The following is a 27,255-nucleotide window of genomic DNA, read 5'->3' as shown; positions in this document are numbered from 1 at the left end:
TTTCAACTTCCTCATTTAATTTCTTTGTGATGGTGCCAGTATCCATCTAAATGAAATTATTCGGGTTATCTTTCACCGTGTGTGCACGGGCAGTTAGCAGCCCTGAGAGGAGCCCCATCGGTCCCTCTGCTGGTCCAGGCCCCAGGGTCCCCCTTTCTTCTTCTTGCAGGCCCCTGACTGCTCTCCTCTTTTTTCGGAGGTTCATTTCTCTGCTCTGTCCCTCTTGACACCCTGAAACTGGCTTTGATGAAGACAGTCTCCTCAAGACATCCATTTCTTTCTGTTCTCCCACCCCCAGAGAGCACAAGCATCCTTTTTGCTTAGTTTTCTTGTTCATGGGGCCAGGGAGAAGATGGAGAATCCCCCAAATCCACAGAAGCAGTGAAATGGCTTAACAGGCTGTTCATGATCCTGTCCGAGAGGGTCCTTTGGAAGTCCACCCATCAGGACTGCGAGCCCCTTCAGCCGACCGACTCACAACTGATTGTTCCCACTGCACCCCCGTGTGAATTTTGGCGGGCACTTCCCCCACATCCTGTGGCTTCCCAGGCCCTGCAAGAGCCTGCTTGCCAGTCTTGTGTCCTGAGCATGCTTCCTCTTCCTCCGCTCCCCGAGGTCAGCCCCTCCTCCAAGGTCAGTCACGGACCCTTCTGGGAAAGTGAACATTTCCCCCACCAGTTTACCAAATGCCTTTCCTCTGTCTCCCAGCCATTACGTATTGACTGAATATTTCTTATCTGTGCCTGTCTCTACCCATGCGTCACCTTTCGGGGAGAAGGAAGGGTTTTCCACAAGGCTCTGGGTGAGCTAAAAGATGAAAGTAGACGGTACAGCTGACTCCACCTCTCCCCAGCCTACCACGTGCACCAGCTGACCTATGCCTTCTCACCTCAAATTCCTCAGAACTGCTTTCTCAGGAACACAAAGAAGGAAGTAGCAATCAGCGTCCCTTATCTTTCAAAAACATATTTTTATTGATCATGCTATTACAGTTGTCCCATCTTTATTGCCCTCCACCCTGCACCCCCCCTACATCTCTTTATTGCCCTCCACCCTGCACGCCCCCCAACAGCATTCCCCCCTTAGTTCACGTCCATGTGTCATACGTGTAAGTTCTTGGGCTTCTACATTTCCTATACTATTCTTAACCTCCCCTTTATCTAATCCCCTGGTCCTTTCACAGTCCCAGGATGGGAGAGGGCCCTGGTCCATGCAACCTCCTCAGGCTGCAATGACAGTGAGCACCCTCTGAGTGTGCTTCCGTGGACCTGGGCATCCCCTGAAGGAGTTCGCCTGGAGGGATGCTGGGACACTGAGAGGGGCAGGGCGAGCACCCAGCAGCCTGCCCCGACACAGACACGCATCTCAGTGCTAGCCTCCTGCTCCTTCGGCACACATAGGACTTGGGTTTCTCCAGCCCCCCTCCACCACGGGCACCACGTCGGGACACAGCAAAGGAGTTCACGGCCTTTCAGCCCTCCCACGACTAAGGTTTCCGCCATAGTAGAGGAACTCATGTCTCTGTGGCCAAATGCTTCTTTCTCAGATCAGCAACACATGGCCACACCAGAGACGGATGATACCAGGCTCTGCTGGGTTCCTCAGGCAATCCTTGCAGTATGCGGCCTTATCGTGGAAATGCGCATTTAAGAAACAGGTGAAAATGACTTCCTATTCCCTACCGTACTTTCTCTGTCATATGTCAGGCTCAAATTCCCTGGCTGGGTTATCACCTTCATCCTTTCCATAAATGACTCTGGTTTCCATCTTAGAAGTCTCAGCCCCTCTCCTCACCTGGTTCTCCTAAACTCCCACCAGCCAGGTATATGTCTGGAATACTGAATCACAGTCACCATGGATTGAATAGTTACTAAGTACCAGACTTAGTATTAAGCAGTACCTGCCTTTGCTTTTTAATTCCCACAGTGCCTGATGAGTTAGATTCTATCATCATCACTGTTTTGGCCCTGAGGGAACAGGTTGGGAATTAAGCAGTTTGTCCAAAATTCCACCATAGGTGGAAGGACCAGGGCACTTTGATTTGAAAACCTGAGTCATCACAATGCTTCCCTTGAAGGTAATGTTGGATTTGTCACCTACTGCTCTGAGTCTGAGAACACGGCTTGGACAGTTCATAATCTATCCAGGATGTGGTTCACAGCACAGCAAACTCACACTAGGTGACCCTCCAGTCACCTCATATTTTGGGGAACTAACAAAAATCACCCCACTTTGTTGACTTTGCTGCTCCACCCGCAGAAGAATGTTAAATACATGAAATCTGTTAGATGGCCTATTTACCTATGTGGCAAACACTCTGTATATATGTTTGCTCTGCCATAGTAGCCCTCTTTGCCGTATTTTATTTTCAGGGACTTTGATTTAATCTCCTAAATCAACAGTGGGTTTGTTTTCTTGTGAAGAAAGAGAAGGTGGAGTCGTCAGAGTGAACAGGGCTGGGGACAGTTCATGTTGGGCGTATCCTGGAGGAGTGCGATGGGGAGGGGTTGTCAAAGGGGCTTTAGGGACCAGCAGTGCCGTGTCCACAGACCTGGGTACTGGGAATCACTTGGGTTCACTCTGTGCAAGTTCATCGAGCTGTCCCCTGGGGATGATGTGTCCTTTCTCACCACCCTCACCCCTGCCTGGACCACCTCCACCACCGTCTCCTCTTGGGGGGCTCCCCCTCATCTGCCATTCCTCAGCAGGGCCTCCTCCATCAAGGGGAGGTTGCCCTGTGTTAGGTTCTCAAAGACCTGTAAGTCGGCTCCACAGCACTGATCACAAGTGGAATTACCCAGCTCTTCCTGTGGTGATTGGTTTCATGTGCTGTCTGTTGCTAGACTTTGAGCAACCAAGGCTTTCTGTGTCCACTGGGTCTGCTGCTGTGTCTCCTGAGCCTGGCACAGGTGGCCGCTGGGAAATAGTTGGCAAAGGAATGATGGAGGGGAGAGAGGGGAAGCACATGGAGAAACAAAATAGAGAGGGGGAGGGAAGAAGATAAGAAGAAGAAGAGAAGGGAAGAAGGTGAGGGGAAGGAGGAAGGGATGTGTCTCCCAGGTTCTGGAATGTTGAGGCATGGCTAGAGGTTGGCAAGGGGGAGCACGGACGAGCGCACTGCATGAGCGAGTAAAGAGTCTCCTGAGAAAGAAGTCTGTCCTGCAGGAGGTAGACTCCCTGTGGGCAGGGCTGGCCAAGGGCTATAGCCTAGGTTCACAGGGGAGGGTGGGTGGTCCCTGACCCGGGGCTATCTCGGATTTTCTCTTGATTCAGAGGAAGTCACTGTGGGTCGAAAGAAATTTCCTCTACCCTCAAGGTTCTTTTGGTTGGTCTAATAATCAAATAAACATGAGACAGATTAACAGGAGAAAATAACCAGAGTTAACACATACAAATATACGGGAACCCTGCACACATGAGACAGTCGGGGACCCCACATGCGGAAGAGGTTCCGAGAGAGAAGGGGTACATGGGCATAGAAGACATTCTCATCTGTGGATGAGGGAAGGTGCCTTGAGAGCTTCAAAGGGTTCTTTCTGAATGATAAGAAGAGCAGATGTTTAGTAGATAAGAAGAAAGAGGTTATTTCTGATAATCTCTTATTATGGTCAAGACCCCTGGTTTAAGTTCTTCTTTATAGTTAAGGGGCAGCAGAAGTTTGCTCTTGAGCTGTGGGTCAAGTTGCATTTAGCTGAAAACAATACACGTACCACAGAGGCACATCTTGGGGTGACTCATTCTGAACCTCCACATTGCAAAAAAGAGCGATTTCTCTGTTTCTGCAGGACACTAAGAGCATGAGGTGTGAGCCACTGGATGTAGGCGGCAGCCTTGGGGACGGCCATGATGCTGGCAGAAGGATGCGGGGTGGCCACTGCACAGGGGTGATGACAGCGTTTTCTGCACCCAGTGAGCACGTGAGGTGCAGCCCTGCTGGCCCAGGCTTGGGCAGCCACGGTAAGGCCTGCATATTTGGTGGTGACAGTAGAGGCCTCCGTTGGCCTTGTGACACGGAGGCCATTGCATGCAGTGAAGGCAATGGGGGCTCACTGGAAGGGGAGGTGGGTCCCACGTATCTCACAACAGGTTTGCTCTGCCCGGGGTGGGAAGGGTCAGGGGGCATGCCACAGTTCCTTCAGACCTGGAGGAGGTCCAGCTAGGAAATTCCAGGTAGAATTAATATGATGAATAGCCCAGACTGGAATCCTCTGGAACACACAAACCGCTGAGAGGTGGCTTCTACGCAGCACACATGACTGAGGGGAGAGGACGTCCAGGAGCCCCAAAGGCAAACATTCCCCTGGGTTTGTGAACAGGACTTCCTTCCGGAGCCCCTCACCTAAGCCCTGGCTACAGCGGAACTCTCACCCAAAGCCACTTGTCTCTTGGCTCCAAGAACACTCCTTTGAGAGATCTTTTCCTTTTTTAATTCAGTATTCCCAAAGACAGCTCAGGAGCAACAGCTCCTGCTCTAAAGGGGAGCTTTGTTTTATGAAACGAGAGAAAACAAAACCACCCTCAGTAATTGCGGAAACTCCCAGTTGCTTTTGTTTAGGCACTGTGTCAAGATATACCTGTGTGGGCAGGGCTTTCTAAAGCATTTCACACTCCTTTTCCTGAAACTGTGGCTTTCAAATGTGTGGGGGGTTTTTTTGTTTGTTTTCTTTGATTGCCAGTCTAACTCCCCATTTTATTCTCCCAGAAGTTTTTTTTCTTTATCTTCAGAAAGACCTTACAGGGGAATATCTATTCTATCTCATAAGGCACTATTCCTACTGACGGATCACTCTGAAAATGTTGGTCAGGTGCTCTTACAATGGTTTTTGGAGTTTTCAAGTTCACACTCAAGAGTTATCCAAGGCACTACGGGCGCAATCGAAGGCACTAATGCACTGACGGGTACAATTATGAACACCGTGAATGGAGCCAAACAAGCCATCAACAGGAGTCCTCAACAGCTTGTTTGGGCAACAGCTAAGATTGTATTGTAACTGTAGAAAGGTGTATTTATATTTGGAGTTTTCAAGTTCTTGCTTGAGAGTTATCTAAGGCACTAAAAGCCGATTCCATAATGCAAAAAAAATTCCCATAAAGGATGTGGGCACAAATATGAAGCTGTTAAAAACAACATGAGGCAAAGGTCAGTGGGATGACATAATGGTGCCAGGAAATGGGCTTTGCAATTGCACTTTTCTGAATGGTCTGAACTCGGTCTCACTGCTGACATCATCTGGAACGTTTACAAGGCCGCACAGGACTGTCCCTAGGACTAAGTGGCTGGTCCTCTGCTCAAACTAGACACAGTCTCATCTGGGAGGTCCTTTATGAATGCCACTGTTGGGGACAGGAAGTCGAGGACACTTAGACTCCTTTGGAACCAGCCCAGCTGTTCTGGGTTGTCTTTTGTGATTTGGCCTGGAGCGTAGCTTCTTTTGCAGAAGGGGCAGATCCTTTCAGAGTGGAATAGGAGCTGATCGTGTTATGGGTGGACGTGTCACTGGTGGCAGCTGCACGAATTTTTCATCCTCACCTCCCTTCAGCTGAGGTGCTAAGTCCACCATGTCCTGTTTAGATTCAGAAGAAAAAGGTGATCCCACAGGGCCATCCATCTCTGGAGCCTCTCCACTGAGTGGGGTCTCAGTTGGTTTTGGCTTCACATCTACCAGGTAGAAGGTTCATGACAGGAGCGAAAGGGAAGGGGGCACATTCTCCTTCGGGTGGGGGTCCTGCCACCCTCTGAGCTGTCGCCTCAGTTGTTCCTCAGTGAGACCCGGTGGTCTCATCCCTCAGGCCCTGCAGGCGGCCTGTAGCCCTGACACACCAAAGCACTCACCCCTTCTTTGGCAATCGTTTCATCATCTGCTTTTATGGAGACTCCAGCTTCATCGGGAACTGAAAGCGGGGCAAATGGTTGGTTTCAAAAGACTGCACTTCTAGCAGTTTGCAAAGGGGAACCGGCTGAGGTTGGTCTCGGGGCACCAGGGCTAGCAGATTCTCGTACAGTTGGGAGAAGCAAACTGCCTCCTGTGTGCTGGGCTTGTCTGGACCTGTCTGACACGGGATGAGAACTGCGTAGCGGCCTCTACGCACTTGGTGTTTTTCCTCCTTACCGTTTCTGTAATTGTTTCTTGCAGAAATTTTGCTAGTTCCAACTTTGCGACCATCTTCTTTTTCTGTTTTGTCTTCCTTTTTGGATTCACTTTCAGAAGCTGATGGCAACATTTCTGGGAAGAGTTTCAGAGACACTGGGAATCAGAACTCCATGAAGGGGACAATTATCAACACCATAAATGGAGCCAAGCAGAAGAAATCAACACAGGTCCTCAACAGCTTGTTCGGGCAATAGCTAAGACTGTATTGTAACTGCAGAAGGCCACATTTATATTTGTCTCAAGTAGTCAACACAGGGACCCTCCCAATAGTGCAGTATGCCTGATAGTCACCATGGTAACCATCTCAAATGTTTTTAATTGCTTACCCTATTAGTAAAATCATTTTGAGCACACACCACAAATATATGAGTGTGTGTATTTATTCACTAATTAAATTTTTACAATAGTGTGTTTATTGCTTACTGTATTTATAGTTAAAGTCCTAACAGAGTGTGTCCCCTGGGATGTTTGCATCCCGGTAAATAAATACGAAGGAGACGAGGCTAGTATCATAATCCTCATTTTACAGATCACTAAACTAAGCCTCAGAGCGGGGAGGGGCATGCTCAGGTCAGAGAGCCAAAAATTGTAGGACTAAGATGAAAACCCAGTTTCAGTCATTGAAAGGCCCCTCCTCACCCACGGTCCTGTCTCCCAGGGGCTTGGGCGGAGCCACACGTGCCATGTGCTCTGATTCTTCCTTCCATGTTCTAAATCCCGTCCCCACCCACCCCCCATCACAGTTGGGGGATGGATCCAGTCACATCTGTTCCGGGTGATTTCCACATTCCTCTTGCTTACTTCCCTATTTTGTCATTCTCTCCCGTAACATAGGGTGAGCCTCTCTATGGGGTTCTGGAGCCAGGAAGCATCTGCTCTCCATGCCTCATTGCTTTCTCCCCTACCCATTAAGCGTGGATGATGCCAAGACCTTCCAAGTCTCGCCTCGCCCAGGGGTTAATGTATTCTGCAGTTACTTGTGGGAAGATGCTCTCTCCAGCGGAGAGACCAGGTGATGGGACTTACTCTGAGTGGCCACTCTTGGCCTGCACCATGTGGCAGTGGCACTCCCAGGTAAGAGAACGAGGCCTGAAGGGAGGTTGTTCTCCCAAGTGGAAATACCCTGAAGTGAATTAAAGAAACTGAGTATCTGGAAACAATGAGAAACCCAAAACCCAGGCTTCCAAGATATCGGCAGCTGGAGGCCCCAGGAAGTGAGATGGGATCAGGTGGAGGTTGCTTTGGGGTGGAGTATGGTGAAGACCTTGCAGTTAAATCCAATATCCTCTCCCTCCGGGTGCCCGGTGCTTGCTGATCATTGCTTAACTAACAATGTTTAACTATAGGTGGGGCCACGCCTATAAGGAACAGCCTGAGGCGAAGAAGCAAGCAGATGCCAGTGCTGCCAGCACTGCTCCGGCTGCCACTGCTCCAAGGAGGCTGCCACAGGCTGCAGCTGAGCACGTGGGACCTGCCCAGTCGGCCTCTGATCCCTGCAGACATACTGCTGACCTGGAATGCTCCATCGGCTGCATCTGCCTAGGAACCAGGTAAGGTGTGAGCAGTGGCCTCGCAGAGCTTTGGACCGAGAGCTCTGAACTTAAGGGCCTGTGCATTTCCCCGAAAAGCATCTTAAAATTATGTGGATTCTTAGTCTCCACCCCCAGATATATGTATTCAGTAGTTTTAAAAACTAGGCATTTCTGATGCGGTGCCCAAGGATAAGCTTTAAGAAAACCCAGGGCAAAGGATGAGTTGACGCCCTGGAGAAGATAGTCTAAACTTGGCACACACCGTAGTGAGCGCCTTTCTTAACCTTCGAGTCACCTTTGCTTTCTGCTCGAAGTTGCAACCTGGAAGGCTACCCTGACCATAACGGATACCCTGACGGCAGGAATTCTGCCATCTCTGTCCCCCGGAAACCCATGCATAGTTTCTGACACATAGTATTTAATAAGGATTTGCTAACGGAAGGAACGGGGCCCAGGCCTTGCTTTTTGTTTTCTAATGCTCTAGCTTAATAACTACACACGCAAATTGGAAAATCTGGGTTCATCTCAGACTGATCACCAGCACTTCAGAAGTTCTGATGGTTCCTAGACCCTTCCAGCTGCCTCCCAGTCAGCACCTGCGCCCCTGTGGCTGCTCAAGTCATGTTGACTTGGAGATGTACCTCTGTCCTCGGGGCAGGGGCAGGTGCAGGGGCAGGGGCAGGGGCGAGGGTGGGGGCGAACGCCAGCTGTTTTGCTGGAAGCTGAACTAACCACATTAGAATAAGTGCAGGTATTTCCCCTCTGTAGTTACTGCTGGGTTGTGACCTGCCGACTGCCCTCTTCGCCCAGGAACACAAACAGAACCTTGCTGATCTCCAGGTGGCATTAACTGGATCTCCTAAATGGTCCCGCCTGTACCCTGCTGAATCCAAACTTTTTTTTTTGCGGCCGGGGGGTGGGGCGGGGGTGATAGCTGCAGGAGGACTCAATTACTAACACACTGATCGATGACAATCAAATCATGTACCAACTGTGTACTGGGGAAGAAGTATGTGTAACCTGAGCTCATTATCCCCAGTATGCAGGCGGGAAAAGTGAGGTAGCTGGTGAGGGACTTGCTGCTGAGCGCATACCAGATGCAAATGACAGACCTAGGGTTACACTGTCTTGTTCCCCGGTTAGTTGGCTGTGTTCAGTGACTGACTTTCTTGAAAGAGGGCCCTGGAAGAGAGAAGGTGCTATCAAGAAATCACAAATCAATGACTCAACTGCTGGCACCAAGGGCTCACTCTCTGTCCAGCCCTGTGCTTGCTCCTGCTGTAGGTGCTCTATGACAGCAGTCCCCAACCTTTTGGATGCCAGAGACCAGTTTTGTGGAAGACCATTTTTCCATGGATGGGGCGGAGTGGGGGGTAGGGAAGGACTCAGAGCTCAGGCAGTAATGTGATCAAAGTTTTGCTTGCTTGCCCGCTGCTCATCTCCTGCTATGCGGCCCAGTTCCTAATAGGCCACGAACTGGGACCCCTGCTCCAAGATACTACCACTTAGGCATGCAACTTAACCTCTTTGGGTCCCGGTTTCCATATGACTAAAATGTGGTAACAATAGCATCTGCCTCGTGCGATTATTGAAAAGAGCAAATAAGATAATATATGCAAAGTACTAGGCAGCCCCTGGCACATGGTTCATGTTCAAAACATTTTAGTTACTACTGTTGATATTATTTGAGTCTAGGTTCTCTACAAAACGAAGCTTGAGGCAAAGCTTAAGTGCTAAGGCCTCATTGGGAGGTGCACTACCGGGGCCGTGAGGGTGAGGAAAAGAAAAAGAGGAGAACGGAGAGCACTACGAGATGAATCACCTTCGCACACAGACATAGCTGGCCACTCGGCCAAAGCAGGGCATCTGTGGACTAGCTGTGTGGGAACGTGCGGGCTTGGGATAGCCTGCCTGAGAGAGGTTGGGGAGGAAATTTCTGTGCTGGTTCCATTCTGTCTTCTATCTTCCATTGCTCAAAGATTGCCCCACGGGGAGTTAACTCTCCTGAACTTCTGGTTTGCGCCATCTGGCCCCTTCAGCAGCCACTGGAAAACCCATACTCTATGCCTTGAACTTGGTACTTCATGAGTCCAGAAGTGGCCTGGGGATAAAAAGGGGGTTAAGAGTCCCAGAGACAAGTGACATGAAGAGAACCCGAGATAGCACAGAAGATTTGTTCGAAAGTGATCAAGTTATCATTATTAATATTTGCTGGACCTGTGCAAGGCACTAGTGTCCCCTGACCTTAGGGAGCCACCTCTTTTTCCCATGAGACAAACACGAAGGGGTCCTTAGGTAGGCTGGTCCATCCCACCTCTCCTCGATGTTTGGAAGAGGTCAGACCCCTCCCCCTCTCAAATCTCTAAGAGGCAGAGCACGTGATCGATAGATGGACTCTATCTCTCGGACAAGTGTTTCCTAAAGCATGGTGTATGGAACACCAGTTCTGGGAACTGTTGCTGGGAGCCCCTTGATACAAGGGTTCAGTGATCAAACACTTGGGTGAGTGTTGCCTCCTACTCTCCCCTCCTTGGAGAGTCATGGTTCAGATCTGCCTCTGAGGAGGCCAAAACAAAGAAACTGCTCGAACCGAGCATGCCAGCCCTCTCCTTACAGAACGACCATTGGAAGTGCTGTGTCCGACCCTGGCAGCCCTGGGTGTGGTCTCTCTTCTCTCTGGATCCTGAGTTCTTAGGGGTCTCTTCTCTACCATGCACTACGTCTTGCTTTGCACAGATCTTTTTGAGTAAAAAATTCTGCAATATAATGTGAGGCCATGCATGCTCACCAATCTGCAGAACTGGTTCTTCCCATAAACAACCAGAAAACTCAGCCAAATGTTATTTCCTCTATTAATAATTAAGATAGTCAAACAAGGTGATTCCTAAGGGGCCTTCCAGGCCCTTGTAATCTGTGACACTCATATGGAAAGGCAGCTGAAGGTCATCCCTTCCAGCTTCTGCATTGCTTCAGAGATGATCTATTTAGCTAATAATCACATGCACACTTTTAAGAGATGGTGTAGGGGCATGGAAGCCAAGGGCTGCCTGCTGTTACCCTCTCCAGTAGAGCTGGATTTAATGAGAGAAATATCTTGCACCAAGGCAGTGGCCCCAGGTGATGAGCCGCCTCTCAGTCCTTGGGCTGGAAGAGATCCAAGCCCTGGGTTAACTTTCTTGCTGTGACACCAGCCACAAGGGATCTTTAAAATGGAGAGTGGCCAGGACCTCAGTTTGATTTCTCTCTGAGAGGGTGGTCCTTGGGCAGTACTCTGACCTCTGTTCACTGGCTGGGTCAGCCCTTCTGTGACCACCACCCTGCAGAGGAGCAAGGCTGACCAGGACCTCCCATGCAGCTCAGACACCCTGAGGGGCATATCTCCATCAGAACCGACCCCACACCTGCCTCCAGGAGATGCAGCCAGTGACCCACATCTGGATCCAGCTGGCTGTCACGCACCTGAGGGAGGAGAGGTCATAGAAACGTGTTCCTTGTTCATAGCCAAACATCGCCTATCCAGAAGTGGCTGCCAGCCAGCTGAGCTACATCAGTCAGCGCCATTTCGAAGTCTCCAGCTTCCTTTCAGAAACCAGAGTTAAGAAACTTACGGGTGGCGTTGACTGCAGGAGAGAGTCAGGGCAGAGGCGGTCAGGACGGCTGGCTGCTGGGCCACCGCAGGCACATCCTTCTACTCGGAGGCTGTCCTGAGCCCCGTCACTGTCTCCTTCTGGCACTCTGCGAACCCTGTCTTCTCCCTTCACCAGGTCACTCTATGCACATGGACAGGACTGCCCTGTGGCTCCCAACTGCCCACGCCCCACCCCCCCCGGGCTGGCAGGCAGCCCGGGCAGCAGGAGGGAGGCAGAGGGCTCCTGGGCCAGCGTCTCCACTGTCTCAGGCTGAGGCTCTGCAGGCACAGTCGTCCCCCTCATCCCGCCTGTCCTTCCCGCCGCCTCTCCAAAGGCCCCGTCACAGGCCGGCTCCCAGACTGGGTCTGCTCATCCCTCTCTCTGCTTTCTCTCCTCCTACCTAGCCCCAACCTTCGGATGCTCTGTCCTCCTTGGAGATTTTAGGGGTGGGAAAGAATGAAGGAAGGAGCGTGGGAATTCACATATACACACAATCACACAATCACACACACATGTCCACTGACACACACTTGTGTTCTAAGTTTGTCCTCTTTCGTGATGCACTTTGACATACATAATTCAGAAAGCTCTTGTTTTCAAAACACTGTCCCCTCCTGCTGGCCCACGCCCTGTCCCTGACTTCAGCCCCACAAGTGCGATCCCATTTGTTTGGATGGAAGCTTGCTTTCTGAAAATCTCAGAGCAAGTCAGTTGGCTGGGCCTTCTTGGGGCATATCGGCATCCTGTGTCCCCAAGCTGGTCAGAAAATGGAGTGTATCCTTTAGCCGAAATGTTTGGCTGCTGTGGCTCTCTCCCCACCAGCCCACCCCCATACCACAGTGGGGAGGTGCCCAGCGCAGGGCTCTGCCCACCTGTCTCTGCAGCCCCCACAAGCCTGAGATGCCCAAGGTAACCGGGCCAGAGGTCCAGCCACTAGCGTCCCTGTCCCTTTCTCTCCCTATGCCGTGGCCAGAGACAGTGCCCTGGCCCTCACCCCTACCGTAGCTGGAGGGAATGTCCAAGAGCCCCAGCAGGGGTCTCAACCTTTGCACATTTTCCAGGGGTACCTAGAGGGCTCACATCTCAGGGGCCAGAAAGCTCGGTGATATTTGGACACAATTTCAGCCCCATAGGGTGCTGGACTTGCATGAAAATGCCTTTCATTAGTTTATTTTGTTCTTCCCGCATCTCGGCCCTCTCCTTCCTCCCTTTCTTCCTCGAGATCGCCACCAGCGCCGACGACCTGGTCTTTCGGTCTGTCTCCCTGCCCGGCTCTGCCTGGGTCCCGCTGTCTTCGTCTCTGTCTTATCCATTTTCTCCATTTCTTTTTGTCTCACTTCGTCGAACATCTAAGAAGAAAGGCCAAGAGGATATCCTTACAAGTAAATTATCTAAATATGTTATCGACTTCCAAAAAACCTTCTTTGAAAGGCCCTAAGTCCACGCTGCAGTGCTTGCCTCACCCCTCCCCGATGCACGTCTCCGGGAAGCGAGCAGCCCGGAGCCCGGCTGCCTGTGGAGTGTGGGTCGGAAACGTGTGCCTCCGACCTAGATCGTAATTGGCTACAGGATGGGTCCCAGCTTCCTAAATCCCCCTAATTTGCTTGAAAGGAACTTGAATTGGCTAAGTGGGAAGTACATCCTCACTTTATGGATGGGGATTAAAAAAAACATTCCCAGAAATCCAACATCACTTCTAATATTACACAGTGTTTCTCAGACACGTGTAGTTAGAGAACCCCGAAAAAACACCTTGTCTTTTCCTCAGAACACACCGACAGTGCACTCGGAGACCTCCGAGGCCTCTTTTCAGAAGTGAGTAACACGTATCAAAGAACTCTCGGGAAGGGAGGGGAGGATGCTTTGTGCAAAGCCAAGTTTCATTTTGGGGTGTTTGCACAGGGCAAACCCAAATTCAATGGAAAGGAATAATATATTCATTGGGTTCCTACTTCATTGTCTGCCCAACAGTGTCACTTAGGGTGCATAGAGACCCACGTTTGCAGTTTTACAAACACAGAACATTACAGCCGAAAAAGCACTTAAGAGTATGTCCAACCTTCTTGACGTTCCCAGTGGGGAAACTGAGGCTAGAGTGGAACAGCCGCTTGCCCACGGCTCACAAGTTTAGGGGAGCAGCACAGACTCCTTTCTGCTGGGCATGCATTCTCTTTCTCACGCACAGGGTCTTCTGGGAGGGACCCCTCAGCCCAGCTCGCTGAGCTCCCTGAGGCCCTGAGGTCCCACAGAGGTGGGGCCCACCTGGTGAGGCTGCCGAGGAAAGAGGAGCGTGGGCTTGCCCTGTCTATGGGCCACAGAAAGTCGTTTTTGCTTTCTGCTTCCCTCGGGCCAGGCTGCCAATCTCCTTGGCAGGGAGCCCCACCGCTGAGCCCAGAGTCACTGGCGGACATGGATGGTTCTATTCCGAGCACTTAACTTCTCTGGCACCTGTCCAGCTCTGAGAAGCTTTGTAAGTCTGAAGCCACGTGAGAGGCCTCTTGCATTTCTCCCTCTCCCAGGGCACCTGTCGGATTAAAGGTTGTCTCCGACCCCTCCCAGCCCTAAGGACACAGGGGGTAGGAGGCCCCTAGGCGGGGACAGCGGCACACTTTGTCTGCGGCCAGCTCCCGGGTCTTGAAGCTCGGGGCCGCACAGCAGCCTGCTCCAGGCGCTGTCCATGATCTTAAGCCTCAGTTTCTTCCCCTTCTGCAAAGTGAGCCCCGTGCAGTCTTTCTCCAAGGCCTGCCTTTCTAGGGCCACAAACCTCACTGGTGGCTTTCAGGCCACCAAGGCGTAGAAATTTCCTGAGATGACTCTGCAGTGGGGGAGTGACCTGGGGAAAGTGCTGGTCTAGGCATTAAGTTCTATTTTAAAACCTAAAATGTGTGTTCCTTCTCACCCTTACACTGCCTCATACCAGCTCTCCTTGAGCAGTAGCCACGTGCTCTTCCCATCTCTCAGTAGATCTGCACAAACGGAAGACGCCCTTTTTCTCTTTCTTCCTCCCTCCCTCTCTTCTCCCCTCTCCGCCCTCTCCGGTTTTCTCTCTCTCTCCTCTCTACTTCCACCTCTTCCTCTCTCTCCTTTGCCCTCTCTTTCTCCTCCTCCCTCTCGCCCTTCTCTCCCTTGAGCGGCCTCTCTCTCCTCCCCCGCTGCTCTCTCTCCCTTCCTCTACCTCTCTCTCCTCTGTCCCCCTTCTCTCTCTCTCCCTCCAAAGCCCTGAGGTGTGCCTAGGTGGCACATAATTAAAAGTGGTTTGCATGTGGCTTTTTTTTCCCCACCAGAGAGCAGTTAAGTGCCTTATTTTCTCCACTTGGGTGGCTAAATTATTCTCAGTGTGTTAAACAGTGTAATTAAACACATACACATGCGAGTGCGCCGGGCCCCTCCCCCCACCCATCCTTGCTCCTTGTCAGCACAGAGAGTATTGGCCCCAGCCTTCAAGCTCTGTTAGTTTTAATTTGAGTTGTGGAATTAGTAATGGGTTTTGCCGGAACACCGCTGTGGGAAATAGATCGCTCCTCGTGCAGGGCTTGGGCACCATTTCAAATGAGTATTTGTTAAGGGGAAAACCGTCCCTTGTCGTGTTCTGCTACATTACATCAGATTTATTTCCATTGTTCTCAGAAACACCAGCCAGGAGAGAGCTGTGAGCACCACTCCTGGGCAGGGAGCAATTGAACGTTGCTTCCTGTTTCTTAGCTGACTGAAAACAAAAATGCAGACAGAATCATCCTTTGTTGCTGGGTATGCTAAGCTCATCCTGAACACCCCAGCAAGCCCTGCGCCGGCCATGGTGAGGCCTGGGGAGCTGCTGTTCTGCTCCTATCATAACACTGGCAGAAAGTGACTTGGTGGGTTGGTGGCAAACATACGATGTTGAAGAAAAGCAAGTGAATGAAGAGAACCCCTACAGGTCATAATTGAAAGGGATATGCCCAACGTGAGGATGCTTTTGCACCCCTTTCTCTAATCATGCAACCTCAGCTTGACTAGTTCATGGACGAGTACGCAGGGTCCACCCTGGTCTGCGGTCATTCACGCCATTAGCAGCTCTTCCTTCGGCATTGCTCAGTGAGGCAGCCAGCCACTAGCAGCGTGGATATTCAAATTTCAATGGAAATTAATGAAAACAAAATGGAATTTAAAAATCAGTTCCTTAGATGCACTTGCCATATTTCAAGTGCTCAGTAGCCACAGATGGCTGGTGGCTACTGCACTGGACATAATCCTGGGCACCTGGAGAAGCCTGCTGTTGGATATCCAGGAGGTGACCAGCAGGTGCCTGGGGTGCTCTCTACCTGCCACAGGGCCTGGCCACCTGGGGAGACTCTGACAGGGTGATGGTCACGAAACCTACCACACAGCTATGTCCCATGCCAAGCCCTTTACCAGAATCTTTTTATTTTATATCCACCCAGAACTATGAGGCTGGTTTTATTACCACCACCCGGTACATTTTATATGTGAGGAAAGGAGGCTCAGAGATATTGAGGCCATTGCTCAAGATCATTCCGTCACTAAGCAACACGTGGGTTCAAACCAGTTTCAACCTGATCCCACATGCTCTTGACCACCATTCCAGGGTTGGTTTGTTTTTTTAAGGAACAAGACAAAGCTCTGTTTTCCAAACTAGAGCATAACCTTGGGGTCAGAGAAGCAGCAAGGGGAACTTAGTTGTGGGACCCGAGGTGGTTAAGTCTCTGCTCTGTCAGACCAGGTTCTCCTGGAGGGCCGGGGAGCGGGACTCCAGGGCTGGGTCTCTGTTCGTCTTTCTCCTGTCAAAGATTTCTACATTTCCAACCTCCCATGAAGCGATCTCTGCGTTCCTGGTGTGTTTAGCTAGTGGCACGTCTGTGCCGATTAGAAAAAGCCACCACCTCTCCAAGTGGAGCATAACTGCATGCTGGGAAACCCTGCTGGTGAGCAGACTGCTCGCTGCACAGGTCCCACACGCTGCTCTAACACTCTCCTTTGGCTACCGTCCATAGCGTTGATGCACCTCTTGAGATGTGGCCCCCGTAACTGACACAGTGGGTCAGATGTCCACGTGGGGTCACGGGCATCTCTACACAGGGAGTGGAGCCACCCTGTCCAGAGCAACACCTGACTGCTGTCCTGGCAGTTTGGACTGTGTCATAGCTGGCACCACCTTGCCTCATTTAAAACAGGAAGTCAAGTATGCCATCCGCAATATTTTTGAAATGAACTTTAGCCAAGGAAGACTCACTATTTACTTGCACAGCTAACTTTTAAATGTGAAGACAGATTTACAGTTCCCTTGATTAAATTCCATCTTTTTGGTTTTGAAATCTTCTCGAATTTTGATTTTGCCATCTGCTTGGTTAATTGGTCTTCTTTTCTCTCTATCAATAAAAATGATGAAAGAATTGAAAAGTATCTTCATTTTTATTTCAACCTGTTCCAGGACCAAGGTAAAAATGTTAAACAGGACAGGACAAGTAACAGAGTTCTGTGACTATTGCAGTACAGTAATGCCAAGGTAATTCAGAATCGTTCATCAATAATCTCTGGTTCAAACTGTGAATTCTATTTACTTAACTCTACTATATATAATGTACTTCTGTACTTTATAATGCTATAGGTTGCAATCTACCCAGTCTAACTATCTAGTCTGGTTTCACCATTTTACATATAAGGAATAAAGGGAGTTTATCAAGTACTTTTAAAAAATCAAGATATCATATATTTTATATTTCATATGTTATCTGTGATATGTGTGTATACATATATATGAACATATATGACCATATGACCATATATATCTATATGGCACTCTCTTATTCCTCCAAAATAGGAACTCTATTGTTTGGAAGAAAAGAAAAACAAAGGGAGGGAAAGTTAAGCAATTGGTTTTGGTAAAGCTATATTTGCTTCTAGAAATATGAACCTTATTTTTTACATACTCAATGTGTTTTTTTGCAAGTCCATTTCAGAATTTTTCTATTAATATTACATTTCTTAAAAGTATTATAGAGCTACAAAAATGCTTAAACATCAGTGCTTTGGGAGAATGAATGAGGTCGATGATAAACTTCCTGTCTTAAAAACAGAATCTCTCACAAAGTCTCTTATGTTAAGTTCCCATAAGAATTAACATTTGGCTCAATTTATTAAAGTTAAACTTGTAAGCAAATATTCCTAACATATTTATATTTGTATAAAGTGAAGAATATCTGTGTTCATCAAAGACACTGTCAAGAAAGTAAAAAGATTAGCCACCAACTGGGAGAAGATATTTGCCACACGTATGACCTACAAAAGATGACTGTCCAGAGTAAATAAAGAACTTTTACAAATCCATAAAAAGAGACAGCCCAATAGACAAATGGGCATAAGACATGAAAATTCATTTTGCATGAGAGGGAATATAAATGAAGAATGAGCATATTGGAAGATGCTCTGTCTTACCAGCGATCGGGGAAACATAAGTTAGGATTGCGGGGAGTTGCCACTTCACACCCACCAGATGGGTACAAGTCAGGAGCCTGCCAACGCCAAGCCTGTGTGAGGGTTTATAGCACTGGGAACTCTTTAGCATTGCTAATTGAGATTGTAAGTTGGTCCCACCTTGGAAAATAGTTTGACATATTTAGCGAGGTTGAGTATGTGCATACCCTAAACCTAAAAATTCTGCTCAAGGGTTGTACCATTTTACACGTCCACCAATACTATGGAAGTTCCGGTCGTTCCCTCTCCTCACCAACAGGTAGTATGTATGGTCAGTATTTTTAATTTCAGCCTGACCAGTGGGTATGTGGTGGCATCTCATTGTGGTATTAATTTGCATTTTTCCAATGACTTATGATGTAGAACAATTTTTCATATTGCCTATGTTTATGTCTTTGGTAAAGTATTTTTTCAAATCTTTTGACCTTTTAACAAGTTATCTTTCAATTATTATTGATTTGTAGGAGTTCTTTGCATATTCTGGATCTAAATCCTGTGCCTAGTATATGTGTTAAGAATTTATCTACCCCAAGTTTGCAAATATTTTCTTCTGTGTTTTCTCCTTCAAGGGTTTAATTTTTTTATTTCTAGGTTTGTGATCTTTTTACTTGATTTTTGTATATAGTATGTAAGGGTTCTTTTGTGTTTGTTTGTTGGTTTGTTTTCCATATGCATATCCTGTTGATTCAGCATCATTTTTTGAAAGACATTTCTATTTTCATTGAATTGCCTTGGAAACTGACAAAATTAATTGACCATATATGTTTTGGTCTATTTCTGGATTCTTCTCCATTGCCTATAGATCTTTACTAATCCATCTTTTGCCAATACTATATAGCTTTATATATAAGTAGTGTAGTCAGGTTAAGTAAGTCCTCTAAATTTTTCTTTTTAAAAAACACTCTTGCCCTGGACAGGTAGCTCAGTGGGTTAGAGTGTTGTCCAACTATTCCAAGGTTGCAAGTTCGATCCCCGGTCAGGGCACATACAAGAAGCAACCAATATATGCATAAATAAGTGGATCCACAAATCAATGTTTCTCTCCTTCTTTCTCTCTCATCAATAAATAAAAATTTAAAAATTCTTTTGTTATTCTAGGTTCTTTGCATTTAGATGTCAATTTTAGAGTCAGCTTGTCAATTTCTTTTAAAAAAAGGAATTTTGGTTGGGATTGTGTGAGTCTATGTATAAGTTTGGGGAATATTGCCATCTTGGCAATACTAAGCCTTCCAATCAATGACCTGATGTATCTCTCCATTTCTTTAGGTCTTCTTTAATTTCTCTTAGCCATGTTTTATAGATTTTGATATAGACATTATGTATGTCTTTAGTTAGATTTTTTCCCCCAAGTGTTTTTTCTGGTGCTACTGTTTTTCTATTGTTTGCTCCTAGTACATAATAATTCAATTGATTTTTATATTAACCTTGTATCCTGTGACTTTGCTAAACTCAGTAATTAGTTCTAATACTTATTTTGTAGATTTCCTAGCATTTTCTACAATCAAAATATCAAAGACTATTTTTCTTCTTCTTCCAGATATTTTGGACTTTTATTTTGTTTTTGAACTGGTTAGGCCCTCCAGTATAATGTTAAATAAAAGTGTTGACCAGGGACACCCCTGTCTTAATTATGATCATAAGAGGCAAATATCATTAATATGATGTTAGTGATAGATATTTCATGAGTGCCCTTCATCAGTTTGAGGTTACCTACTTTTTCCAATTTTCTGAGAGTTTTTATCATAAATATATTTTGCACTTTGTCAAATTATTTTATTTCAATTGTCTCATATGGCAATTACATTTTTTTTAGCCTTAAATCAACTTACATTTCGGAAATAAACCCAACTTGGTTTTGGTATATTATCTTTTTTCTTTTCTATCCCTGTTTACATTATTGGATTTCTTTTAAAAAGAGATTTTATTTATTTATTTTTAGACAGAGGGGAAGGGAGGGAGAAAGAGAGGGAAACGTCAATATGTGGTTGCCTCTCACATGGCCCCCACTGCGGACCTGGCCCACAACCTAGGCATGTGCCCTGACTGGGAATTGAACCCACAACCCTTTAGTCTGCAGGCTGGTGCTCAATCTACTAAGCCACAGCAGCCAGGGTGCATTACTGGATTTCATTTGCTAAAATTTGATTAAGGGTCTTTGCCATCTGTGCTCATGAGAGATGTCGATCCGTAATTTTTTTTCAGGGTGTAGATTCCTCATGAGGTGTTATTGGCAGTGTTATGCTGACCTGATAAAATACAAGTTCAGCAGTGTTTTCCTGCTGCTCTACTTGCTGAAGGAGTTTGTGAAAAATTAGTGTTTTCTTTGTCCTTGAAGGTATAATAGCATTTACCAGTGAAACTATCTGGGTCTGGGGATTTCTTTCTGGCAGAGCTTTGAGTAATAAATTCCACTTCTTTATTAGATACAGGGTGATTTAGATTTTCTGTATTTTCTTGTATCAACTTTGGTAAATTGTATTTTTCAAGAAATGTTTCCATTTCATACAACGCCTTTTTTTTTTTTTTTGCATTAGTTTGTTCACAGTAGTCTCTTCCTAGACCTTTAATGTCTATAGGCTGTGTGGTAATAGGCCCTTTGTCAATGGTGACATTGGTGATTTGTGTTCTCACTCTTGTCCTTAGCTAGTTCGAGTCTGGGCTTGTCAACTCCTTCGGTCTTTTCAAAAAATCAGTTTTTGCTTTCTTAATTTTCTCTGCTGTTTTCTCTTTTATGAATTTCTGCTCTTGTCTTTATTCCTTCCTTCCTTCTTTCTACTTATTTTGGGTTTTCTTGTTTCCCTTATGATCGTTGACTCATGAATTATTTGGAAGTGTTTAATCCAGGTATTTGGGATTTTCTTAAATATCTTGTAGTTATTGATTTCTAAGTTTAGCTCTGTTTCAGCTAGAGCATACTCTGTGTGATTCAATCCTTGGAAACATGTTGTTTTATGGCCCAGTATATTGTCAGTTTGGGTGGATGTATTTCATACACTGAAAAGAGTGTATATTGTACTGGTAGGTATAGTGCAGGATCTATGTCAATTATATCAAGGTGATTGATGGTGTTATTTAGATCTATGTTTTCACCGATCATTTTTTTGTCTAGTTGGTCTATTAAGTGGTGAAATATGAGCACTAAAATTCCTACCAGAATTGTGGAATTGTTTTTCTTTTCTTTAATTCTGTTAAGTTTTTGGTTCATATATTTTGTTTCTATTATTAGATGCCAACACATGTATGATTTTTATTTATTCCTGAAGAATTTTTACCGACATTAAATGCCCCAGTTTATCCCTGATAATACTCTTTGTTGTGAGGTCTATTTGATCTATTAATATCCATCCAAGCCTCCTATGTTATATCTCTTCTTATGTTATATACCTTCTTATGGTATATCTCTTTCCATCCATTTATCTTCAACTTATTTGTGTCTTTGCATTTAAATTGTGTTTCTTATGGGCAACGTATTGTTGAATCTTGCTTCTTTATCTACTTTGTCAATATCTGCCTTGTAATTGGAGTTAAATTAACATTTAATTTAATTATTGATATGGTTGGATTCTTGTCTTTTTTAGTTTGTTTATTCACTCTTTCACCTTTATTGACTTATTTTCATTATTTGAATATGTTTTAGTATTGCATTTTAGCATATTTATTGTTATTTTGGCTATATTCTTTTTATTATTTTGTTAGTGGTTGTCTAGGGATTATAATACAGATACCTGATCTTTCACATTCTATTTTACCACTTCATGTAAAGTACAGAAAACTTGCAACCACTGTAGACCCCTCGTGCCCTCTTCCACTGTTCTCTGTTATAGTCGTTACAGGAATTACATCTGCATACACTGAAACCTCTCCAGACAAAAATGTTACAATTTTTGCTTTAAATACATATATGCATTTTAGAGCATTTAAGAGGAAAAAAATAGCTTTATGTATTTACTCAGGTATTTACTATATATCATCCCTGAAAATTCAATTCTTCCTGTTACGGTTACCCTTTAAATTCAAGAACTTCGTCTATCATTTCTTCTGAAGCATGTCTTGCATGATGAATTCTCTTTGTTTTCCTTTGTCTGAAATGGCCTTATTTCACTTTTATCCTTGAAATAACACTTCCACTGAATATAAGAATCCTGATCACAGACGTTCAGCTTCCAGAACTGTCAGAAGATACACGTCTTGTGTTGAAGTTCCCAGTCTGGGGTATGTTTTGCAGCCCAAGCAGTCTCAGACACTCACCAGCTCAGCAGCAGACACAGGGAAGGACTGAACCAAACCCGTTTAATGAACGCCGAGGGGAGGGGAACAAGCTGCCTCCCACGGCTCGTCTTGCCTGCTTCTCATCCTGGCTCCGACTCTTCACTCGCTAGCTCACAGAGCTTCTCACACTAAGAACTTTGTGTCGCCTCTTTTGGCCACTTTCTTTTTAGCTTTTCCAGCTTGACCCAAGAGATAACCCAGCAGCAAGACAGATTTTTGTCTTGAATATCAGGTAGAACTTCCATCTCTCTCTTTAAATTAGGGCCGCTGAGTCTTCTCCTGCCTTTGTTTACCTTGCAAAGTGAGGCAAGCGGGAGAGAGAAGACAAGATGGAAGGTTTGCCGTGTCTGCCGCACGCAGCAGGGAAAGGTCACCCCACTCTGGGACCCTTCTGCTGAGACAGGGCGCATGCGCAGACGCGGAGTGCAGACTGGTGGTTGCCAGAGCAGAGCGGGGTGGGGGCTGCTGAAAAGGCGACTGGATTAAGAAGTACAAATGGCTAGCTAGTCACAAAATAGCAACAGGGACATCAAGCACAGCATAGGGAAAATAGCCAATAATATAGTAATAACTATGTATGGTGCCAGGTGGTACAGGAATTAGCGAGGGAGCACTTTATAAATTATATAAATGTCTAACCACTGTGCTGTACACCTGAAACGAATGTAAAATAATATTGAATGTCAACTGTAATTGAAAGTTTAAAAAAAGATTTTTTTAAAAGTAAGTCTGCAGGCTGTTCCCTGACAAAGCCCTGAGTAATTCAGAGGGGACAGTGAGCCTGGTTGGTGGGGGGTCCACATGTGGGGGAGGCTCCCCTTCCTTCCTGTCCCCTCTGTCCTCATCGAACTTTTTCTCGCTCCCAGAGTGGCCCACCCCCTCCAGCAGCAGGTACCTAGGCCTGCCTCCTGCCCTCTGGAACCCTTCCAACCCCACCTGGGTGCTCAGTGGGCGCAGAGCCGCAGCAGAGCTGAGGGCACGGGTCTGATGCCTTGCCCGCAGCTCTGAGCCCTGCAGAGTCCCCTGAGCCCAGCCTGTCATTCACAAGAGCAAATCCTCATGCCGGAGGGGCGGGGCTTCTGCACAGTCCTTTTGTGGTCAGAATAAAGATAATCATACGAATAACCATCAATTGTTTATCCCTTCCTATTTACCAGTCACAGGGCAAAGTATTTGACCAGCATGGTTTCATCTGAGTCTCACAACTTGATGCCATGCATATTATCACCATCTTCGTTTTACAAATGAGGAGAGTGAGTCTGAAAGTGGGATCCCTAAAGTCCACCAGTCCACCACCCAGTCAATAGTGGGCAGTCGGGGCCCTGCGGGTGGCCTGTGAACTGATCCCCAAATTCTGGGCCTGGGCAAGATTCTGATGGAGAAGTGGAGCCAAATTCTTTAGACTCATTTTCCCGTACAGTTAAGGGCTGCCTACTAACAGTCCCATAATTGCGTAATTAAGGGTAACTACCATTTAGTTTTCATAAACTAAATGAGCTCATTGCTGGCGTTTATCGCAAACGTGAGTCCGACATTTGACTGAGAGGTGTGTATCGCACACGTGAACCCAGGGTTTCGCTGGCATAGCGATGCTGTGTCGGTTGCACTGTCCCCAGACGTGTGCAGAGCTGGAGGGCCCACGACTTTCACATCCCTCCTTTAGCAGGCCTCACTGCCTTTGTCTCGACCTGACAATCAGACCTGTTGCTGTTTCCTTGCTCTTAAATGACAGCTTACTGTTACTTCAGCTTTGCCACTGTTGATATTGTTTGTCGTGAGCTCTCCACCCAACCCTGTAGGGAGTGGTCAGATACACCGACATATTTTCACCTCTTATTTTTCAAGAACCACATTGAAATATCATATTAGGCTAAACCAAATGAAATTGCCTATATTCAACCATTTTTACCTTGGGTTAAACTGTGTGAAGCTGACTCGAGTCAACCATTTTTGACCTACAAAAATGACAGTTCCATATGGTTCAAACTAATAGTTCAAACGTAAAGTCCTACCTCATTTGCCAGACAATTGTGTGCACAGTTCCCTCCAAATATGTGGGTACAGCGCCACTTCGCAGGTGTCGTTCTGCCTATGGATGTGTGCTATGTACACAATTTGCAACATATTAATACTATTATTACAGGTTAACGATAAGGAAATTGCTATTATAGATTTGTACATTTTTTCCTATAAGTTGTTTGTTTATGTTCCTTTCCTGTTCTTTATTGTCACCTGCTTCCTTTTTCACTGTGAAGTGGGAATGGATAGGACATGTGGACCTTGGGGTCTGTGTCACCCAAACAGACGCTGGTCAAGGAAACTTAAAAAGCACAGCTTTATGGGCTAAGGAGCTTTTCAAGTCCCCCAACTAGTAAGTGTGGATTCCGGATTCAGATCAAAGTCAGCTGACCTCACTGATGGAGGGAACAATGCATATTTTGGAAAATGACATCAGTTACACATCTATAGCTTCCTGAACGAAAAAGCCCAGACTTCCTCGCTATCTCTTTAGGGAAATTAGGGCACCAGCATTTATTGAGTGCCTACTGAATGCCAGTCACTTTCTCCTGCTTGGTGTGTTAGATCAAACCTCATTTAATAGCACAACAAACCTTAGGAGGCCGGTATCGTAAATCCGTGCAGGTGGAGAATTAAGTTCGCAGGCTTGAATGCTAATTCAGTGTTGTGGCGCAGGTGGTGAGCACAGGAAGCGAATGTTGAAACCCAGTCGAACGTTCACCACACTGTTTTTTTCCCCTCCCTACTCCTTGCCCCCATATTCCATTCCTCATTAAATCCTATTAGTTCTGCCTATAAAATGACTCTGGAATCCGATTCTCCACCATTTTTACTATTAATGCTCAAACACTATCTCTGCCATAGACAAATGCGGCAGCCTCCCAGCCTCCTCCGTGTCTCAGTGCCTGCCCATCCCCCCATGTGGCCTCCAACTTGCTCAATAATTCTACACACGGATCTGATCGCAACCCACCTCTTCAATGGCCCTGCAGTGCTTGCAAGATATGCAGTGTTTGCAAGACATACAGCATTTCACAGTCCAGCTTTCAAACTGTGCGGGAGAGAGTGCTATTCCATGGCGTGACCACTGCCTGTCCTACAAGCTGGATCCAGGCCAGAGGGAGGTTGATGTCCACAAACCTGCCTTAGAGACTATGTGGTCATCGTTGATGTTCATTCTGATACGAATCCACACCCCTCCACCTCTTCCTGCTATGTGCTGGTTCCTGGAACAGGTTGTTGTCTTAACCTGGTCAAGCATGTGATTGCTCGAAGCTGGTAGCAACCCCACACTAGTGCCGTGACTACCTCCCTTTACCCTATGTAATTCTTTGGCACCTGCCAGATGACACAGGGGTCCACTTTGCCTTGCAGCTGCCCAAGACATGCCTCCTGTAACTTTCCCTTAATAAACACTATTAGTACCAGACTGGCGTGGCCAGGCTCCTTCTTCCATCTTTCCCTGCTCTCTGCTAACAGATGCAGATTTCCGGGCCCAGAAATTTTCTGTGGGTCTGCGTGTACCAACACCCACCTACCTTCCCGGCCATCTCTGCCAACAACCCTTGCCCCCAGCCCCGACCCCACCGGCCCCTCCGGGCCCTTGCATGTCCTCTAACACCCATGACCTTTCCAATCCAACTCCCGAGCCTTCTTGCACTTGCTACTCAGGGCATCTGGAGGGACTTTTTTTTTTAATATCCACCATTTTTCCACCTGGCAAATTCTCCTTCCTTCCATGCCCAATTCAAAGGTCACTTCCTGTGGGAACATCATCCCAGACTCCCTGTGGCAGTTCGTAGCTCCTTTATGTCAACAGGACTTTGTACACATTTTTAATTAGACAGTTTCTGTTCAGTGATGGAAGGTTGAATGGTGTTGTTGAAATGTCTAATCCAACTTGCCCACTTGATAATGAGACCCCAGAGGATAAAAATCGTGTCGTATTTACCTTTGGATTGCCAGGATTCATGAAGCGCCTGGCACAAGGTCAGCGCTGAATAAATATTCATTAACGTACAAATACCCCCATGGTCTCTGGTGCCCAGAGAGCTTACTGAGAAGCTGTCGGGTACAGTGGGTTGAAAATTGAACTGAGAGGAAGGATGGCTGAGTTCACATCTGGGCTCACCTACCAACCGGTTGTGTCACCAGCCAGCTGATCTGGGTCTCAGTCCCCTCACTTGTCAGGGAGCAGGGGCACCTGAGGGCCCCCTCAGGGTTCACATCCAATGATGTGAAGGACTTGATGGCTCATCCCTAAAAATATCTTTTTTTCTCCCTAAAAGGAAAAGACATCGGAGATCTTCTAAGGAAGTCATGGCACACAACCAGGAGCCTCTGTCCAAGACCCCCATCATCAAGTTCAAGGGCCAAGACTTCAACTACCTGTGGAACCTTTGCCTCAGCAGAGGTCTGCTGTTTGAGGATGAGGCATTCCCTGCCGAGATTTCTTCCATCGGTTTGGAGATGCTCAAGGGAAAGGACCTCTCCAACCTGAGGTGGAAGCGCCCCAAGGTGAGTGAGCCCTCCCCCAGGCACCAAATCAGCACCTGGGCCCTCTGGAGCACCTATTGTGGCCCCTCCCACTGAAGGAAGGATGGGCCTGAGACCTGGTTTTCAGGGATGGCTGAAACCAAACTGGAAGGAGAGTGAGATTCATCTGGTCCCTGGGCTACAGTGTTGCATCCTCAGAGGGATAGAAAGACCCTGTACCTGGACCCAGGACCCGTGAGCTCTAACCCAGTTCTAACACTGAGCACATCACTAGATTCTGTGCCTCAGTATTCCCATCTGAAAATGGGAAGACATACGTGTAAGCTGGTCTCTGGCTTCTCTTCCGTCTCCGTAATTGAGACCATCTGCCATCTCTCTTTATTCCCTCCAGGTATCACCATCTTTTCCTTTTTTTTCTGTTAGAATGTCCTCAAAAGGAAGATACCAAGTCAGATACTTATGCATTAGGATGAATTTAAATTATTGCCTCACCTCTCTCACTGTTGTTTGTATTTTCAATCTTGCAAAGGTTCCATTTTACACATCAGCTGTAAAATTAGGCAGATATTTCAGGGCAACATTCAAATCCCACTGAACCCCCCACCCCAGCAGATGACCACTAACTCCACCTTGCAGCTAGGTAAGCTCTGCTGGTTTTTCTAGAACCATCTCGCTGTCAGGGCATGA

The 27,255-nt window shown here is 46.9% G+C and overlaps 1 protein-coding gene and 1 pseudogene across 2 annotated transcripts in view; one reads left to right on the top strand and one right to left on the bottom strand.

The window, feature by feature from the left end:
* Positions 1-5,048: 5,048 nt before the first annotated feature.
* Positions 5,049-6,277, bottom strand: LOC114498725 (annotated as a pseudogene).
* A 1,253-nt stretch (positions 6,278-7,530) lies between these two features.
* The window catches only part of CAPN13 (calpain 13), a 74,247-nt gene continuing 54,522 nt past the window's right edge, over positions 7,531-27,255 (top strand). For both annotated transcript variants that reach the window (XM_028517483.2, XM_036027801.1), the window contains exons 1-2: positions 7,531-7,702; positions 26,361-26,589. In XM_028517483.2, coding sequence (XP_028373284.1) covers positions 26,392-26,589 — 198 coding nt within the window. In that variant the 5' untranslated portion in view covers positions 7,531-7,702; positions 26,361-26,391. The remainder of the gene's footprint in view (positions 7,703-26,360; positions 26,590-27,255) is intronic.

The sequence above is a fragment of the Phyllostomus discolor genome, chromosome 6 (assembly GCF_004126475.2).
Source record: "Phyllostomus discolor isolate MPI-MPIP mPhyDis1 chromosome 6, mPhyDis1.pri.v3, whole genome shotgun sequence".
Taxonomy (NCBI): domain Eukaryota; kingdom Metazoa; phylum Chordata; class Mammalia; order Chiroptera; family Phyllostomidae; genus Phyllostomus; species Phyllostomus discolor.
The sequence above is the reverse complement of the archived record's forward strand: the minus strand, read 5'-3'. Positions and strand labels throughout refer to the sequence as shown.